Here is a 19895-nt window from a genome sequence, read left to right as displayed (position 1 = left end):
AAACTAGATTTAAATTTGATGATAAGTGAGACTAAAGAAAATATAAAAATTTTATTGGAAAAAGTGTTAAATTATATTGGAATGTGTGGACATGAGATTGTAAACAAGTTGATAATTTGTTTGGAAAAATTCTTTTTTTTAATGATGTAAATGGGAGAGGGGGACGTGAGGGAGTCCAAAGAAGTGAAGAATTTGTTGTTATAAAAGTAAGATTGTTTGATGTGTGCATTTATATTTTAAAAAAAACCTTAATAAATATTTATAAAAAAAAAAAAAACAGAATTAATGTTTTTCCCAAGTAATTACAATGTTGTCATGAAATTAGAACACCTACAGGTCATTGACTTGAACAGCATCCAGCTAGTACATGCGTAAGAATAATTAATGTATTCAGGTTTACATGAAATCAACTGAGAGTGTTTAATCCAGTCCTCCCTGTTAGTGAATACAAGCCTAAGTTTTTTGGTTGTGTGCGTTGTGTTCTTTTCTTTTTTAAAAAATAAAACAAAAACTAACCTCTTCCATCTCCATCCTTTAATTTATAAGAGAATGGATACCCTGCCTTTCTGTAAGACAGCTAAGAATTGGGTGAAACAATAAATTAAAACAATTAGAAACAGCTTTGGGAGGCAGAGTATATTATATCACACCGTGCTGTATTTATATATATACAGCTCTTTATAAAGTGGAAGCAATTGCCTCCTACCAACACAAATCCACTAGGAAATTACTCTGCCCTAGCTCCAGAAATTACGCAGCCATGCTCTTTCATTGCTCCCATTCATTTTACTGGGAATTTTGAAGAAATTTGTGGTGTATATTCCCCCCAAATCTTCACTAGACCTCACTGCTGAAGACCTGCAGGTAATGCAACAGCTTCATTTTCTTTTAAAGGCCTATCATTTTTGTAGAAACCAGGTAGCAATTTTCCTGCTTCATTACTGTAGTAACCCAAATAAAAGATGCATAGTAGAGCTTTGCTGGCATCCAGAAATTTGATGCAAAGTGAATGCAAGCTTGCATTTTGCAAATGAAGACTTCTTCCAAAGAAAAAGGGAAAACAATAGTACTTCAGAAATCCAAGTTTTTAAAGTCACTCCCTCTGACCCATGCTTAGAAGACACAGTTTTAACATTCGTTTTAGTGAAGCAACGAGCATCTCTTAGTGAAGCAACTACACTCACGGATAGTTAATTACAGATTTCATTCTAACTAACAGCTGTGTTCTGTTTTAGATTCTCAGTTTGCACTGGTTTCCTTTAAACAAGTCCACTTCTGGTTAACCAGGCTCTTTAATGGACTTTCAACCCAATTTTAACTGGGCTTATTTGGAAACAAGCCCCAATGAAGTCAATGGCCCTTGCTTTGAAGTGCTAAGGACTGCAGCCTTTGTGAGCAATAACACTAACTCTGCATTATGGGATTCAAGTTAATGTTTAATGGTTTCGTATAAAATCTGCAGGAAGTAGAAGTCAATTCTATCACCCATATATTGCTTTCAAAATGAACTGTTCTGATTTTTTTTTTAAAAAAATTACTTTCTACCCCAATTAAAAGGGGGAGATCAAGAACCTGTTATCAATTTGCATTTTTAATACAGATTTATTATTTTAAAAAGCACACAAAAGGATAAACCACATCTCAACACTATGCACATTTTTCAGTTGTTCACAAACAATTTTCACTTCTCAACGTGTGGCAGTATTACTCTTGTCTCACACAGCAACAGAACAGCTTGTTGTTTTCCTATAACTTATTTTACAGTACCAGGTTTTTAGCAGGACTTGATATTTCACTGGTGCTTCAAAGGAGGGACACTAAGGTAAAAAAAAGGGTTCCTCCCAACAAAACAGAGGTTGAGATTCAACAGATAAGTCCCATCTGCAAAAGCCCTGAGTAAGACTTCCAGTTGGACAACAGGGCTTCCCCCTCTCCTTCTCCTCTGTGTGCCCCAAAATTGGTTGGGAGGCATGAGAACTCCTGGAACCACACTGGGGGGGGCGGAGAGGGGGGTCATTCTGTGCGGCAAGCTGGAATGCTTGCACCGACAGAAGATTCAGAAGTGTGTGGTGCTGAATTCTTCCCACTTCCTCAGACACTGTGGCAATGCAGAAGGGAGAAGGAAAGCTCAGGCTGGGAAAGTGTCATGGAAATTCTCTTTTGGAAAGCACAGCATAAGAATTCTCTGCAAGTCCCCTCATGTGTTGCAGTGTGCTTACCAGTTTCTCAAGGCACAGTAAAGCTAGTGGTGCTTTATGAATAGACTATACCTAAGCACCAAATCTGAGGATGGGGGGGCGGGGCGGGGAATTTTACAACTTCAGCCTAGCAAATATCTTTTTGCTCCCTTTGCCCTGCTTGGCTTCATTGGGTCAGCTATCTAGGCAGTTTTTGTAATTAACTAAAATTGAGAGCATACACTTTTGGAATGCTAGGCCAACCTCCTCTCCCCACCCCCCACCCCGATGTAGCTTTAGCCTATAGAAGGCCATCCAAATTATCTGAGGGGATTCTACACAGGACATGGCAGGACAGCTGATCAACACATCACAGAGCGGGGAAACGTCATTTCCCTGCACCAAGTTCCTGAACCTTTGGCTCTTCAGAGATTGCTGGGACTCCAACTCACATCAGCTCCTGCCAACATGGCTAAAAGCTAAGCATGATGGGAGTTGTAGTTCAGCACCACCGGGAGGGCCAAAGGTTGGCCACTCCTGTTCTAGAGGCCAGAGATTCATAGCAGAGCTTTGCCAGGAAATGCTTCCAGGTCAGGGGTCAGCAACCTTTTTCAGCCCTGGGCCAGTCCACCGTCCCTCAGAGCATGCGGTGGGCCGGACTATATTTTGGAAAAATAATAATGAACAAATTCCTATGCCCCATAAATATCCCAGAGATGCATTTTAAATAAAAGGACACATTCTACTCATGTAAAAACACACTGATTCCCGGACCATCTGCGGGCCGGATTTAGAAGGTGATTGGGCCGCATCCGGCCCATGGACCTTAGGTTGCCTACCCCTGTTCCAGGTTCAAACCTCAGCATCTAAATTAAACAAAAGAAAGGTTGCAGAGAAAGACCTCCAGTGCCACTATTTGCAAATCTCATGCGCAGAGAGAGCAGTGCACCTGAGATGCCCTCCCGAGATCCCAGTGCAAGGAAGACTTGCAGACGCCTTCACTTGAGAGGCAAAGATTTGGAAGCATGCCTAAATGGCACTTCAGCTGCCCCCCACTTGTTAAACGTACACATCAGTTCCCTGCGCATCAGAAATCCATCTTAATCTACCTCCTCCCCATCCTCCACAAAATAATTAAAAATAAAGCTCTCAAAAAATTATGCTTTGAAACCTGCACACCATTTTTCTTCCAACTCTAGAGAACAGAGAACAGCTGGCATAGCAGAGAACAGTAAAAATGACAATGGCTAACCTGTGGACATGCATACAAAGCAGTTTTCTCAAGTAAAGAACTACCTTAATTATTTTAAGTGCCTTTGTGTATTCCTCCTTCCTCCCCCCACCCCCCACGCAACCCCCAGTTAGGGGGAAAAGAAAAGGGGCAGGAGCAATGAAAAACGTGCAGTTGGATAAATGACAATCAGATGCGGGTAGCAGCTTTGCAACGTGATTCATGTAAATGGATATCCTGCCACTCACATTTCTTTTATGTTATATTAAACAAGATAGAGGATTGGATCCAAAGACCTCCCGCCCCAAAAAACAACAATCCTGAGTTAAATGGAAAGCGCTTCTGCTCAAACACAAGGGGTAGGTGTGGGTGACTGTTACCACTGTTACCAACGCCCAATTCTGCTTCAGCCCTGTATGTTGGTCCTCCCCACACAGCCCCCCATGCATGCAAAAGCCATTCCAGAGAAGCCTTTCAGAATAGCATGAAGTGGCATGATGGGTCTTGAAGGAGAAAACATCACCCATGAACAAGCAGAGGCAACTTCCACTCTCGCAGGAGACCTCTAGAACCAAATCACAGTCAAAACACAGTTTTAATTGGGCAGGGGGAGGCAGGGGAGGGAGGAAACTCATTGCTTGGTTTCAAGAACAAAGAATCATCTCTGTCCTTTAACAGTCAGAAGAAAACCAATTCAGCTGCTTAGAACTTTGAAGGAAGGAAGTAACCTTGCTCTCCTCAACCCCCACAAATGTGCTTTAATAAGGGGTGAGCTTAGGCATGGTAAATAACGCTTGTTATTTTGTGCTTTGCCCCAGTGCATGACTGATTTCTTGGGAGCACACGGCTTTGGCTGCTAGGAGCCCCCTTTATCTACAACATTGGCTACAACAGCCTGCTCCTCATGTTGAAGACTGGAATCTTGCTGCTATCATCGCTGCCTTTGTAACCTTGAGGATAAACTACAAATACTCTCTGCGTGGGGTTTAGCCTTTGAAAGCTTTCTCTGCTGCAGAATGTAGTTTCCCTCCTTATTCTGCTTCCATCAGGCATAGGGAGTAACAAACATCCTCCCAATCACTGGAAAAAAATATGCTCCAACCTCTCTCACCATTGCGAATTTTACTGTCCTTAAACAAACAGCGAAGTGCTTCTTTTGCTGTGCTGGAAGAAGCTTAATACAGGTAAAAACAAAACACTGTACAGTGGTACCTCATGTTATGTACTTAATCCGTTCTAGAGGTCCGTTTGTAACAGGAAACCACTCATAACATGAGGCACACTTTCGCTAATGGCGGCTCCCGCTGCTGCCGCGCCGCCGGAGCGCAACTTCTGCTCGCATCCTGGGGCAAAGGTCGCAACAAGGGGCATTTACTTCCGGGTTAGTGGAGTGTGTAACCCGCAGCATTCATAAGGGGGACCGTACATAACACGAGGTACCACTGTAATAATTTTTTAAAAAATTCTTCAATAACAAATCCACTCGCTCCTTGACAAAAGTCAAATCGAGCAGATTTGCCAAAATAAAGAGTTCTTACAAAAAAATAAAAATAGTGATCAATACATATCCCCCCCAAAAAAATCAAAATGTGGAGGGAAAATCCTTTAACTTCAACAAAAAGGTATTCTATAACCTTGGGGCCACTACTATCAAGGTCCTGCTCCTAGCAGTAGATGTCCTAATCTCATGTTATAAGAATATATGGACCCGGCTTGCCAAATGCAAGTGGTTCAGGGGCTGGTACAGAGGGAGTTAGGTCTTAAGGTGGGAATGTCTCAGACCATAAAGGGATTCAAAAGGCTTTAACTCACACCTTGCATTGGGCCTAGTGAATTCATCCTCCTCCACCCAACTATCACCTTCTACACTGGCTAAGGGCAGAACTGAGTTGCAGGAAAGTAAGAGATGGGTGACACTAGCATACTGATGACACCTATTCCTAAGGCTACAAATGACTACCATTTATTCATATCAACACTGAACAGCATTTACAACATCATCATGTGCCTGTTCCCACAAAGCTGAGCTCACATTTCCAACTTTCCACCTTATCCTTTAAGCAGGAGGAAACGTCTTTCAATGAGGCACTTATGTTTCTAACCAGATGACCACTGTCTGGTCAGACTGGTCTTCCCCATGAGTCCAAACAGCATGCAACAGCCTCCACAACTCTCAGCAGCATCAACATCGCTGAGGGAACCCAAATCAAATGCAAACAAGCTACTAGAGAAGAGGCTGTTTTCAACATTTCTGATATAGATTCTGACTGAACAGCAGTATCTTACTGCGGTAATTGGGAAATACATGAGCAAGTCTGCCATGAAAGAATCATGCAAAACTGTTATGGAAAACTCAAGTTGCATCACCATCCATCAGAGCCTAAGAGCCTACACAGCAACTAGGAGAACTTAGCAAGATATATTCACCTAATGCAGCAGGTTGCAAAGTACCATGTATCCCAGCTCTTCATTACAGAGCTGAGATCTGGGATGGGGGAGGAAAAGAGAAAAAGAGAGTACTTGGGGGAGGGGAGCTCTATGTTGATCACACCAGTGAACAGTTATGCCATATAATGACCAAGATGTGGACTGGCCTCTCTCCAGAATTTCTTGTTACTTCATTTGCTGCATTCTGATTCTGTAAACCTGAAGAATCCATAACATTTCAAATGTAGACCATCCTTACTATCCCAGTCAACAGATTCTTGTCCAGCTCAGAACAGCAAATCCAGCACATGTTCTACATGTGCAAGGCCCAATACAAACTGGCATAGCTCCACAACTGCCACAAAGTATCATGAACTGCACCAGACAAGGAGGTCTGAACATGTATACTGGAGTGACCCAGTACAATTCATCAGGGCATATCAAACAGCAGTCTCAAGATGATTGCACCAGCTGAAAGAATGCTACGTAGCCGGAAATATCCCAAATTAGTCCCTGGTATCCAACGCCAGGGCAACCAATCAAGACCAGTCTACCTGTATATGGTAAAATAGCCACAATGCATTGTGACCATCCCTACCTCATATATCTCTGGCCAAAGTTGATGGTGGACACAAGTTAGGCTAGTATAGGTCTACTTATCTCATCCAACTAGGTTGGAGGCAAAATTATCTATTCACCGATCTTGCATTTACCAGCACTAAGGACAAGGAGGAATTTAAGAGATCCAGAATTCCAAACTCCCCAGGTTGGACCCAGAGAGCCAGTACAAAAATGGTTTTCACACACACCTCATACTGCATCCATGCAGGCACTGAAGCTTGCCATACTCCTCTAGCCAAACTTCCTTATCCACTAAGCAGTCTCTGCAACACATCCCCATTATGATCTATACTGGAAGGCAACACTAGAAGGCCAACATTGCGGTGGTGCTTATCAACACTTCTTCCTCAATTGCAGACAAGTCAAAATAGAATCCCCAGCTAGAAGATATGCATTCTGGACCAATCAAAGAGCCTGTTCTCACTTGCTCACAGAGTCAGGAGCAGGAGACAAGAGGGGCTTCCAACTAGACATCGCTGCTTCAAGTCATTCCAGGAACCAGCAGTTTCTTCATGAGCTTGTCTATCTAGCAAAGGGTCGAATAAACTTGATCTACCAAGTCCTCCATCTCTCTGGAGGCTTTGCAGTCACACACAAGCTCAAAACTATCCATTGCACACATGGGAGATTTAGAGGCTAAAAACTTTCTCCTCTACCCCTTTGCTTCGTCCTCTTAGCTTTTAATTTACATCTGCCAGCACTAGCACAGCCTGTAAGAGCTCTGTTATCCATGTAGATAACACAGTATCAAGGTCTGGGTTAATAGGTTGCTAATGATGGGCAAATTTGACGCTTAACCTGTCTTGCTCTGCATGGTCTATACCAAATACAGAGAAGTGTGTGTAAAATTAAAATGCCTTAATAAGCTATTAAAGGAGATCTTGTACAATGATACCTTAGGCAACAGAAGTGTTGCTTTCTCACCTCAACCAAATTTAATAAATTTCTTAATAAATTGACCACAAATGCACCAATCTTGTAATACTGTACAGTACTGTTTTATAACACTGGCCAAGAACCAATTATAAGTCTTAGGAACACACACAGACACACTTCAGCAGACTATGCAAAATTAGGTTCTGAACATCTCCCTAACTCAGGGATAATGTACAGTTTGAGGCATTAAGACATTCAAATAATTTATTAAATTTGTACTCTGGTAAAGAGGAAGAAGAAGAAAAACCAGAGTAATGACAATAAATGCACTCTTTTTAAATAATACTTTGCTTTCCCACCTTTTTGAAACCTGAATTATTACTGCTCACATTTATGTATTTTTATTACTCATATACCAATGCTATAAAATATGAGCAATTACTCATATTTTAATGCTTTAGGGTCCAATATACATGGCAAGTCTTTCAACACACTGCTGCTGATTCAGAAGTCTCATTTTAGGAGTGACGCTTTCCCCTCCTTTTCCATTTATTTAGCCGAGCTCTCAATAATTCAGTGTTTATCATTCCTATATGGGAACCATTGGGGCTCCACTGTTTTTACAACTATGAAACATTCTCTAGGCTCAAAATAGTTACTTGGCCAAAGGCAGAAGACTCCTAAAAATAAAACCAAATGCTGTTCTGTGGGAGAATTAAACGAAAAGTGGAACCGTTTCCAAAACTACAAAAGGAAACACACAACTCTGCATTTTTACCTGAAATAGCTGAGGCAGTGCTTTTACTGTCAAACAGAACCATATTCCCAGCTTGCATGGAAGAAGGTCCTGCCACTGTGGCTTCTCTAGCAACCTAGAGAAATAATAATAATAATAATAATTCAGTAATTTATGTGTATATGTCTTGTTGCATACACTGTGATGAAGGCCTCCAACGAGGAACATGAGGGCTAAAGAAAGTAGCATCCCACTATGGGAACCATGTAAATATTTCCATGTAGAACGTAATCAATAAAACAAATATATTCAGAGGGCCTTCCTAAACATTGGGCTTGCCTGCACCTCACAAAATAAACCCCTCAGACTTTTTGATGGCTTCAGTACAGGGGCGGGGGGAGAGAAACTACCACCAAACCAGTCACAAGCGCTGACAACCAGATATGAAGTCTGTAGCATAAACAAACCAATACATAAAAATTAATGTCATTTGCAGTTCACTGAAGCATTACTCACTGATGTCATCAGAACTGAAGACAGGCAAAATGGTCTGTGCTCTCCATCCTGCATTGATCCAGTTCATGCCCCTGCTGTGTGAACTATTTAAACCCTTTATTTCTTTCTATGAATCAATAGAAGGAATGGTGGTATCTTTCGGAGTATTCTGAATGTCACTATTTCCCCCCATGTTGTTTCTTGGCTTTAAAAAAAGGGGGGGGGCACTGCATCACAGGACTGAGAACATTTTCCTAATGTCTTTTTTTGCTTCTAAGGCCAAACGGTGCCAGCTTATAACCTACGCTACCCTTAACAGCAGATAAGTCTGGAAAATTAAGATCCCGTTGAATATCCTGCATGCAATAAACTCCTTGCAGTTAATTCCTCCCCTCAAAGTGAAAAATTTAAATTAGCAGAAGTTTCCACACTTTCTGCTGGTTTCCCCCCCGCCCCCCAATAATGTATTAATTTTATACAATCAACCCACAGCTATGTTTCAAAAATTATTAGAACTAATGGCAATTGCTTAAGTTATTTTTGTGTGTGTTTTTTTAAACAAACACTGCAAAGCTTCTTTTCCAAGCGTCAAAACATTCAGAAGTTGCTACTTTTATGTGCCTGCCTGGCAAGAACTATTTCAGCGCTTCCTTCCCCACCTTTCATTCTTGTCTACACCAAGTTTCGCTTCTTCCATATTCTTCCCTCCTGCCTTCTTCCTCTTCTCTTTTTTTTTCCTGCTAAGCAGCTCATCCTAATACAGAGAGGAGGGGGGGGGGAACTGTTAGAGGTTATCAGAAACATGTGCTCTGCAATTGTTAGGAAGATTCTCCAATTAAGAGCAGAACAGAACAGCATTTATGCAAATGCAAGGGGGGGGAGCTACATGATTAAGTAAAATCATCTAACAATAACTGTTGCCATGGCATCTCCACTCCTTAAGCACACATGAAGTCCAGCTCTGCCAGTCACGCAAATATCTACAGCAATCAAAGTTTCTCTTATTTTTTTAAAAAAATTAACTTCTTTCCTCATATGACAACTTTAATACGGTAGCTCTGAAAACACAAAATCAAACAAACAGATGCTAAAGTTCAAATTTTGCATGTAAATAATCATTGCTCTTTTGCTTTCTGGCAGACAAGAAGGAAGCAACATTTAAAACATTTCTTTTGCTTCTGTCATTTTACCATTCTAACCCTGGAACATTTATCACATTTGAAAGACACTTCAATTTGGGCGTTGGGAGGGGACCCTCCATTAAGACATTAAAAGCCCAGGCGAGTATGAATTTCAAACATCAAGAATGGAAGCTTGGGGGGGGGGAGAACCCCCAAAACCTGCATTTGTGCAATTTGCAAGGAGGGTTAGGTAAAAAGATCCCAGAAAGTCACCAATACAGAAAGCGAAATGGTTTGCATTTTATTGTTAAATGTTGCAGATCATTTAAAAGGCTTTTTTTTTGTTTGCCGAGGGGTTCATACTCAGTTACTGGATTCAAGTGAGGAATGTTTGTCAGTCTGTAATTACTAGGAAACTAATTTAGAGGGTGTGGGTGTGATGAACACTTTTGCAGCGATTTTAAATAAAACTTATTTCTGATGCTTACCAGTTGTTTTTCCAGGTAGATTGACCAAACCACAGCATAATGGCCCACTGTGAGGATAATGAACAACAGCAATGCCAACTCTGCATTGCTCATTTTCCTCACTCGTCTGTAGTAAAATACAGGCTGTCGCCAATCTGGTAGCCCATTGATCAGAATATCATCATACCTACAGTGGCAAAAACAAACAAGCTTTCATGAGGCATTTAAAATGAACCGATTTGCTTTTTTTAAGAGAGATAGAGAAAGAGAGAAAAGTATGGAAATTCTGTTTTACTCATCCATTTTCAAAAATATTAAATTCCCGCAGCAGCAGCAGCAGCAGCAGCAGCAGCAGCAACAACAACAACATTTTAATCTGGGCTCCTGGTAAACAGAATCTTCTTCAGCGACTGCATAAAAAGGGTAGCTCTACTGTTCTAACAGCACCCCCAATTGATTCACTTGAGAAATGTTTTTACTCTACAATGAACCATATGTTCAACCTACCTGTCAATCATTGGTCATGTTCCCAGAATAAAAGAATTACAAAGGGATGGTTTTAAGTGGGAAGCAACAACCACCAAATCCATTTGCTAGCTTTGACTCCTTAATTTAGAAAAATATGGGGAAAAACAACCTCGTTCCTGTTGAACAGAGGTGTAACGTTATTAAACTTTTTTCCTTTGACATGAAAACTAATTTAGAAATGACTTGCAATGTACAAGTGATTGGCATTTTCTTTAAAGGAATGAAATTTAAAACATTATAGGCTGCTAAGTTTGCATTTTATTCTAGCGACTTTTCTACCTTCTTTGTGTGCATGTTTCATATAAAAAGCCATTTGTTAGAAATAAATTCTTTCTACATTTATTATTCCTGAAATCAGTTCTACTACTGATCATTTACGCACACACAACTCTTAACTGCATAAACCACTGAAGTAGATAACTTTTAGTATAGAAACCTGACAAGCCTATTATTAGGAAGATTTAGAATTGAGGCATTTAAAATACTGTATGTTAAAATTAATCCTAAATGGAGCACGACTCATTGAATATTCTAATCACGCTATTTCCAGAATTAAATCGGCACTGAAAAGCCTAATTTGGTGCAACACATTGACCAAAATATTTTAATTAAAAATATTCTGAGTTAGTCGCAGGCCTAATTACAGGAATAGAAATAGGGCCTATATTGTCATGCAGGTCAGTAGGACTCAGTAGTAGGTTTTTCTCAAGTAAATTGACCGATCGGAATAATAGCGCAGCTGCTAAACTGCCAGCCTTGACGTGTAAATCAATTTAAATGCAACAACTGCAGTAGCTACTTTGATAGTTATTAAATTGATACCTTGGAGATAGATTAATGAATAATTTCTTTTTTAAAAAAATGTCTTTTTTTTTTTTTAAAAAAGCCCTACATCTTTGTATAAAATAGATTTCATTGAAAAAAAAAATAAGATGCCCTCTGATTCATTTGTTCTAAACAAATGGTTAATTATTTGTTGGTCAGAGCAAAACAGTCTGCTAATTTGCATTGCTGAATATTAGCAGGATAAATATTACATAACTTTGCCACCTCTGTCGGTTGTTATGTGCAATATAAAAACAGAAACAATACATATTTATTAGGGTCTAGTTTAAGCCATCACTATAAAAGATTAAAAGTGTTTAAGCCATGCCTATAATGATAGGAGTATGTCTGTTTTTCCTCTCCAAAAAGGGAAAAGGGGGGGGTCTCAAATGTCCTAGAAAAATTGTTTTAGTGTGAGCAACAAAAAGAATGAGAAAACTAGCTATTTCAATACCATGGGGTTTTTCAGAAAGTCTCAGTAATTTGAAATGTGAACATAAGTAAGAAGTAAAAATGGTGAACAAATAATAAAATTTTAAAATACTTAATATATATTGTGCTTGCATGAAACAGACTGTGCTTGCATGAAATAGATTTTTTCCCCCTTTAAAACTATTGAAACTAAAACCGAAAACATCTCCCCATCACTGCTACCAAACAGTGAGTGAAGGGGGGGGGAGAGACATTAAAGGTTATGTACTAATAGGGGGGTGAAATGCTAAATATTTATCTTCTGGAACTATCATAGACCTTGATAATCCACACTTAAATTCACAATATATTAAAAATCTGTTCTATATGCGTCCAGATCTGACACATGAAAATTTCATGCACTAAACACACTCTGTATTTACCAGGCTACGTCTGCTATTCTGAACAAAAGTCTCCAAGGATTTAGTTCCAGAATCAATGCTCTATTGATTTTACTATCAATGAACATTATGGCTCACACGACTGGCCATTTTAAGGGAAGATAGCTTCTATTATAACCCACTTTTTAGAATATATACTGTCAAAAAATAAATCACTCCTTTCTATGGTAATTGAGCACTGTATTTAAAAATTAAGACGTCTGTTTAATTTTTAGGACCGCATATGAACAATGATCCTTAAGTTACTCAGAATCCTCTGATAATTTTAAATCTTGTTTTTCACATTTAGCAAATTAGTTAATTAGGAAGCATACAGATGATTCATTAAAGTACTTATTTGCAGAAATCAATTTATCACCTACGATGGACTTTCAGAGGCATGCATAAGAATTAAGCAAATAAGGAAATCACAAAGCAGACTGCCTTTATGTCCTCTTTGCATCTTATTCATGCTCTGATTTTGCACACTTCCAAAATATGGGCAACATAGAGCTAGGTCTATAATGCACACACGTCAATCAGATAACTATTATTGTGAAATGTATATTAAGTAAAACCTGAGATCACTATGTTTGTTATTATTGTTAAAGCTAGCCAAAAATAAGTTCTCATATTCAAAACAGAAATTTGGTATTAAAACCACAGACCAAAACTAGTTGATTATTCTACAGCACAACTGTAGCTTCAAGTAAACTGTAAAGATGAAATTATGAGAGGACAAAGAAATATATTTCGCTCACCCATATTCAGCTTTATGCAGCATGCTGCAATGCCACTATAGTCTAGCTAGCTTAACACAATGCTTCAGAATTCCCAACTTTTATAGGCTTGTTTCAAACATATATCTTTAGAGTCTTAAATTATTTTAAAACTCAAAATTCTGAATCTACGCACATTTAAATTGAACTTTCTGCAAAATCAATGGAACTCACTCCCATCTAATACTTGCAGAGAAATTAGGTTTTAAAATCTAAGCTCAAAGGGGGAGAAAACACTCCCTTTCATCCTGCTGTTGTTGCCAAAAAATAATAATAATGTAAATGTACTCGCTTCATATACTTTCTATATGGTACATGTAGAAAGCTCTTCATTATGAAAAAGGTGCTATAGGATTCAACCTTGGTGTTAGATCACTTATTTTGATGCCCAACTACTGGTTCCAGTAATCTATCCATAAGCATTTAAAAACGCTTTTCTAAATTAGAAAAGCTGTATGATTTTAAAACTGATAAATTGTTGATCTGTCATTAGGGTTGCTTTTTAAAAAACAAAAACACCACCAGCCTGTTCAGATTATATTTTCTATCATCTAATGGAAGAAAAGAATCTGTTGGAAATGAAACCATTTCCAACTACATATTAAAGACAAGCAACAACATATTTACTCTGTAATATTACAGTAAATGAAGCTGGATTAAGAGTAGCTCCCAATATCAAACTACATATATTGTTTCATCTCCTGCTCATTTGCCTACTCAGCATAGCAAAGCGCAGGATATTAAATCTTAAGAAGAGCCCAGTGGGTCCTGCTACAAACAGCATCCTCAAACTGCTCTTTAGCCTCCCCCAAGTTCAAAAAGCAGGTTGAAGGTTTGACACAAGAGGAGCTGAAAAGAAAACTCAAACAAAAATTCGGCCCTCACTCCAGCCTCTTTATACTTCTTTCACATCACATACTCAAATCGCTTCTGAGCTGGGGGGAGGCTGGACAGCTGTTTGGAGGTACTGTGTGGGCAGCTTCAGAACAAACAACCCTTCCAAAAAGAAAATTCTGGTGTATGCACAAAACATGCTGATTTTAATCACCGCCTTGACGTTCAGTATGAGACTTTTAAAAAAGAAGAGCAAATTTGAAACGTTTTTTACTGCTGTGTAGATGGAGTTAGGTTGAGCTGCTACATACTGAGAAAATTGCTTTGACAACCTGCTAAGGAAGACTGAGAAACTTGAGTGCTTGGAGGAGATGATGGTCCATTGAGCATCTGCCCACAGTTAAACAAAGTCAGGGACCACCAAACCTGGAGCACATGAATCTGAAGGAAGGACCAAGGGAAACTAATTTATTATTTGGTAATTAGTTGGTAAGCACATGGTTTAAGGAAGGGGGGGGGAAGCCCACCTAAAATAACTGTTAATCAAGAGGCAACAAGAATTTTAATGCAAGAGAAATAGCCTTTATATTTGTTATTAGTGCAGTTTTTGCAACTGAATCTGTAATCCAAGCGGCCAAGAATTCCCAAAGGCAGAGTCCTGGAAAGAGATGTCTCAAAGCAGAATTTGTTGGGCTTAAAAAAAATTTTTTTTTAAGGGAATACTTGCTGTCAGGGAACATTCAGGGATCATCACGAGCCATTTTTAGGCATTTAGCTGAATAACCATAAAAAATCATTTTTACAGCAACTCATTTTACACAAGGTGATGAAGGCTTGCACCAATTCAATTAAACACGTTTCTGAGATAATTTCATTACATGATTTCCAATATACACATTATGTGAAATCCCTAAATAATTTAATTTCATGGCAGTGGTCAGTGTGGTTGTGGAAGTACACAGATGTACTGGGGAGATGTAAAAATAAACCCATACAAAAACACAGGTTATTTAGTATTAAAGCCATGAACAGTGAACATGCAAAATAAACACTATCAAAAAAATTAAGTGTGTGTGAGTGTGAGTGTAGGGGGGTGCATTTAAACTAGTTCATACCTTTTGCAACCATTTGACACCAGACATTGACCCCCTATTGTTAAACTTCCTAAACTTCCTTGATCTATGACTCCAAGCTGAAAGACTGCAGTGGGAGGCAGGGTAAAAACCATACACAGAATCTCCAAAACTCCTCTGAACACTGTTCCATGGCTCTTTCAACACAGAGGATTATCTGAAAGTAGATAATCTCTACTATGAGACCTGGACTCATGCCAAGGTTTCCACAAAGCCAAGAACCTCCTGGAGAACTTTCAGCATCACTACTCGGAGAATTGAAAACCTAGAGATATTTTAAACAGAACTCATTTGCTGGCAGCAAGCCCTTCTTTTCTTTGGCCAAAATATCTGGGTCACTAACAGTAAAGTGAGCATCCTAATAAACCACAAGTCCAAAGTAAAATACAACAGTCCTCTGGAAAGCAACCCAAGCACAAGCAATTGCCTGATAAAATTATGTTCTCACAGGTACATGAATACTTATGTTTTGTACTTAAGAAAAAAAGTGTCTGAATAATATGCAATAACTAATAGCCTTTTCAAATATTCCTATTTTTGTCATATCATTTAGGTTTTTTAAAGGTGTGTGTGATATATATCTATATATATAGAGAGAGAGAGTGTGTGTGTGTGTGTTAAAGTCAGCACATGCTACAGTAGCCATGGAGAAAATAACCCAAGTCCACAACTATTGGTGACATCCTGAAAAATGGAAGATGGCTTTTCAGACTTAAAGGATTTGAGCAAAGCAGCAATACCCACAATCAGATTGCACTGGCCACAGTGAAAATCCACAGGTCTTACTCTATAGTTGGAGAATCTGAGTATCAGCTTAACAATTAAGAGGGAATGAACTGCTGCACTAAGCATGTGTTAGCAGTCTAAAAGCTCCTATTTATATTACAAATTATAAAGTTATCACCTGGTTCTTTTATCAACATAGGCTAGAACCTAGCACATATGAGAGAGCCTATAAAATTCTGGCTAACCTGGCTCAGTTTAGCTGGGGGAAAACTCTGCTTTGAAATATATACAAAATAAACTCACCTATGCCTTCTCTCTTCATCCTTTAAAACCTCATATATGGCCACCAACTAGAATAGAAGCATACTTTTATTTTTCTAAAAACATCAACACACCAGCAACCGTGAACAGAACAGCCAGAATATTTTGCCACAATACTGCAAGTATACTGGGCGTTTTTGTACTCTTAAAAGAATGAATAACAGTTCCTAGAATCAAAGAATCAGTTCAGGTCATTCTGTGTAAACTAAATATTTTCCCATTTTCAGTAATTTTCTGTTCAAGATAGTAGCAATTTAATTATTCTGTGATACAAACAAATCATCATCATCATCCAACTCTCAAAGCATGCTCTACTGTTTCTCTAGTATTCATTATAATTTCCAAATAAATTCCAAGTGAACAACTGTTGAAAAACCATATACTAGGCCTTCTTTGAAAAATACACCCACAGAGTAAAGCTTAATTTTATACACATTAAACATTAACATGTTTGATGAAATGTTTTTCCATTGCAATGCAAAACACGCAGGTTGTGGCACTATATTAAAACAACAACAACAGAGTCAAGGAGTCCACAAAGTCTTGTTCCCAACCCTAAGCATTCCCATTATCTAAGTATGTTTAACTTCTGACAGCACATGGTGGTGTGTTTTTTTTACCCATTTTAAATTTCTGTAGGAGTTGAAAGCTTTAGACAATAGTAAAGTGGCAATAAAAGCTTCCAAACTTCCCCAGGTTAATCATTTCAAAAAATATTACCCCACAATCACCATTATATTTATTCAAGGTTTTAATGATCACATGATACATTTTAATGCTTGTATATGCATCACTTACTTGTCTAAACTGGGTTTCCGCATTTTCATCTTTATTCTTATCTGGGTGCAATATTAGCGAAAGCTTGCGATACGCTTTCCTAATGTCTGCCGATGAAGCATCCTGAAAAACACAAAGCAAACTTTGTCAGAAATGAATTCCCAGAACCTTGTTAAGATCTGAGAAGACAGCCAACCAAGTGCGGGGACCTGAGGCAATGTAATTTGAGCAATCATTCTTCAGCCGGGATATGCAGCGAGCCAGGCCCACATGACTGAACAATCAGTCAATCTAATTTTGCTCTCCTCTTAACTTCTTTCACTGCCATGTGCTCATTACAAGAAGATAGTATTTGCCAGAAACTTTCAAACACTTGCTTCCTTAAAATTAGTCAATAAATCTTCAGCGGTAATTAACAGATCAAAAGGACAAATTAAAATTAATACATCTGCGTATCTTCTAAAATATTCCCTTTTTCTTCCGCTATTACGCTCATTTTTACAAGTTGCAAGGCCTCAGCTAATGTGGTGCCCTTAATATTAAAATTACATCTCTATTAATTTCTTGCAGAATTCAAGCAACCTTTGTTTCTGCTTGTCTGCGTAAGAGGGCTTTCACTCACAGCAGTGTCGGCTTGCATTTCACGAGAAGGAAACTGCAGAAGTGCAACCAAACAATGGCACTGCCCTGATCTCAGTTCACTTTCATTATTATTATTATTTAAAAAATGAAGCTCGAGTTTTGTATTAATTGCACAGATGCGTAAGTAAATTCAGTTTCTAAGAACACCTGGCAAAAAAAAAGATGTTACAGTTAATCCCTACCTCTTCTCTAGAGGAACAAAGCTGTGTCTAAATTACAAAGTATCATTACATATACCCTGAAAACAACTAGTTTAATGGCCAACATGTCAAAGGCAACGTATGCTGAGTGTTTACATAACCACCACGATAGTCTAGCCTCAAACAAACATATCCTAACGACCCCTAAGAAACTGCTTGGTATAAAGTGAAAGTCTTGTCAAGTGAACTAAGCATGAGGATTTGGTTTCAGAGAGATATTTCATCTCGGATTAAAGTAATAAAGCGGGATATAGGACGGTATCGCATCCTCTCCCATACATCATTCTCTAGAACTACATCTGCACAAACTATTGTTGTGGGTCAAATCTGGAAGAGGTTCTAAAACTACAAGAAGTCAAAAATAAGACAATTAAAGCAGCACTGTAATTAGCCTGTCAAACCTTCAGCACAAAGCACTGTTTTCATTACAGATTTACAGCACAAGCCTAATTCAGCACAAAACATTTCAGGCCAGAAGGGAATAATCGGGTGGAGTGTGCTGCATGTGTGAGGAATCGTCTCTGTGTTGCTACATGCGTGCTACATGTGCTGTGAGAACACAGAGGCTTTGAAACAGAGGCATGGAACTCACCCATGACCGTCTCCATGCAGGCCTCATGCTTTTTCTTACACCAAAGGGCTTTTTGTGTAGAAAAAGCATGATATTTGAAGTGGCATTTTCACTGCTTTGAGTAATGGGGAGGGGATGCAGGCAGGAAAAGACTATTAACTATACAAGATTCAGGATATCATCACCAAGGCAAAATTTTTGCATTTTCACAGGCAAGATATGAGCACCTGCTGAAATCCCCAATCTATTTTGCAGCTGTAAACCACAACACACTTACTGAGGAGTAGCCTTTTTTAAACACGGTGGAATTTCACTCTGATAAAACATGCATCAGATTTCATCAAGAAACTGACAAAAAACAACAACAACAGAATTTAGGAATTTAGGTTATATTTAGGATAATTAATTTCAACATCCTTTCTGATTATTCTAATACACCCTGTTTTTGCAAAAGAGTGTGGGCTTTTTTCTTATTGTGGTATTGAAATTGTATCACCTAAAGAAAATTAAAGTTAGACGTTGTGCATCTTTTCACTCAAGAGTCTACTCCTCAGATCCAGCAAAGGAGAAAATGATGCAAAATTAGTTCACTCTGGAGACACAATTATGAATGCAAGTATGAAGGGGAAAGTGGCTTTATTTATACACAGAAACCCAACATGCTATATATGTAAATTAAGTAATTTGGGGGCTAGAAATCTGCACCTCCACCTCCAGCTTCAGCAAGATGTCTCACTAACACAATTTCATTATGTTTGGACATGGCTGTGAGGAGTTGAGTTAGCCAATGCAATATTGACCATGACTTTGCAGTCAATTAGACTAGGACAAATTGTGTTCAGCATCTGTCACTTAATTGTGATTAAACCCTAAGGGGTGGGGGAGGATGTAGAAGGAGGGAGAAGGCAGCGAGGGTGAAGATTCATGTTTAGCATGGTGCCTTGTTTAGGCAACAGTTATTTGTCTACACCAGCCTCAAAGTTAGGTCAATGCTGTAATAGCTAATTGGTTTCTACAGTAAGAATATTGTTGTGTTGCTACCTATTATTTGTTAATAAATAATTATCATATTTATTAAATTATATTATTGCACTCTAGGCAAATATAAACTGCTTCCATATAACCCCAGACCTTGGAGAGGTTTCCACTAATCTTGCTTTTTGAAATATGTACAATGCCAAATTGAAACTTAAGAGTCATTCCAGTAACCACAAAAGATGGATTTTGGCTCTAGATTCTGATTATTATTGGGGGTTTTTTAAACAACAACACCACCACCACCACACTAAATTTCATTTATGTCTTTCAGTAAATAATGGTAAAAACAAAAAAACCTAGAATCTCTCTTCCAGAGGAACTTTCTTTCCAGTATGCATGGCCATGACTGTATGCTAAATGCTCAAAGAAAACTGTTCTTATTCAATCTACAGGCATCCTGGAGCTAATCCAGAACTGATAGCAAGAAATGCCTTTCCCCTAAGAAGCTGCTTCTCCCTGTGGACTGTAGGCACAGAAGTTCAGCAGTCCCCTGGGCATAATGTACAAGGCAAGCTTGAT

At 38.8% G+C, this 19895-nt stretch overlaps 1 protein-coding gene across 2 annotated transcripts in view; it reads right to left on the bottom strand.

Annotated features, from left to right (window-relative positions):
* The window catches only part of DNAJC1 (DnaJ heat shock protein family (Hsp40) member C1), a 120079-nt gene that overhangs the window by 36158 nt on the left and 64026 nt on the right, over positions 1–19895 (bottom strand). For both annotated transcript variants that reach the window (XM_081882141.1, XM_081882142.1), the window contains 5 exons: positions 16947–17048; positions 16131–16177; positions 10173–10338; positions 9223–9317; positions 8111–8204 (listed from right to left, as the gene is read on the bottom strand). In XM_081882141.1, coding sequence (XP_081738267.1) covers positions 8111–8204; positions 9223–9317; positions 10173–10338; positions 16131–16177; positions 16947–17048 — 504 coding nt within the window. The remainder of the gene's footprint in view (positions 1–8110; positions 8205–9222; positions 9318–10172; positions 10339–16130; positions 16178–16946; positions 17049–19895) is intronic.

This window comes from Podarcis erhardii (genome assembly GCF_964252035.2).
Source record: "Podarcis erhardii genome assembly, chromosome: 12".
NCBI lineage: Eukaryota > Metazoa > Chordata > Lepidosauria > Squamata > Lacertidae > Podarcis > Podarcis erhardii.
This window is presented reverse-complemented; position numbering and strand designations above follow the sequence as displayed.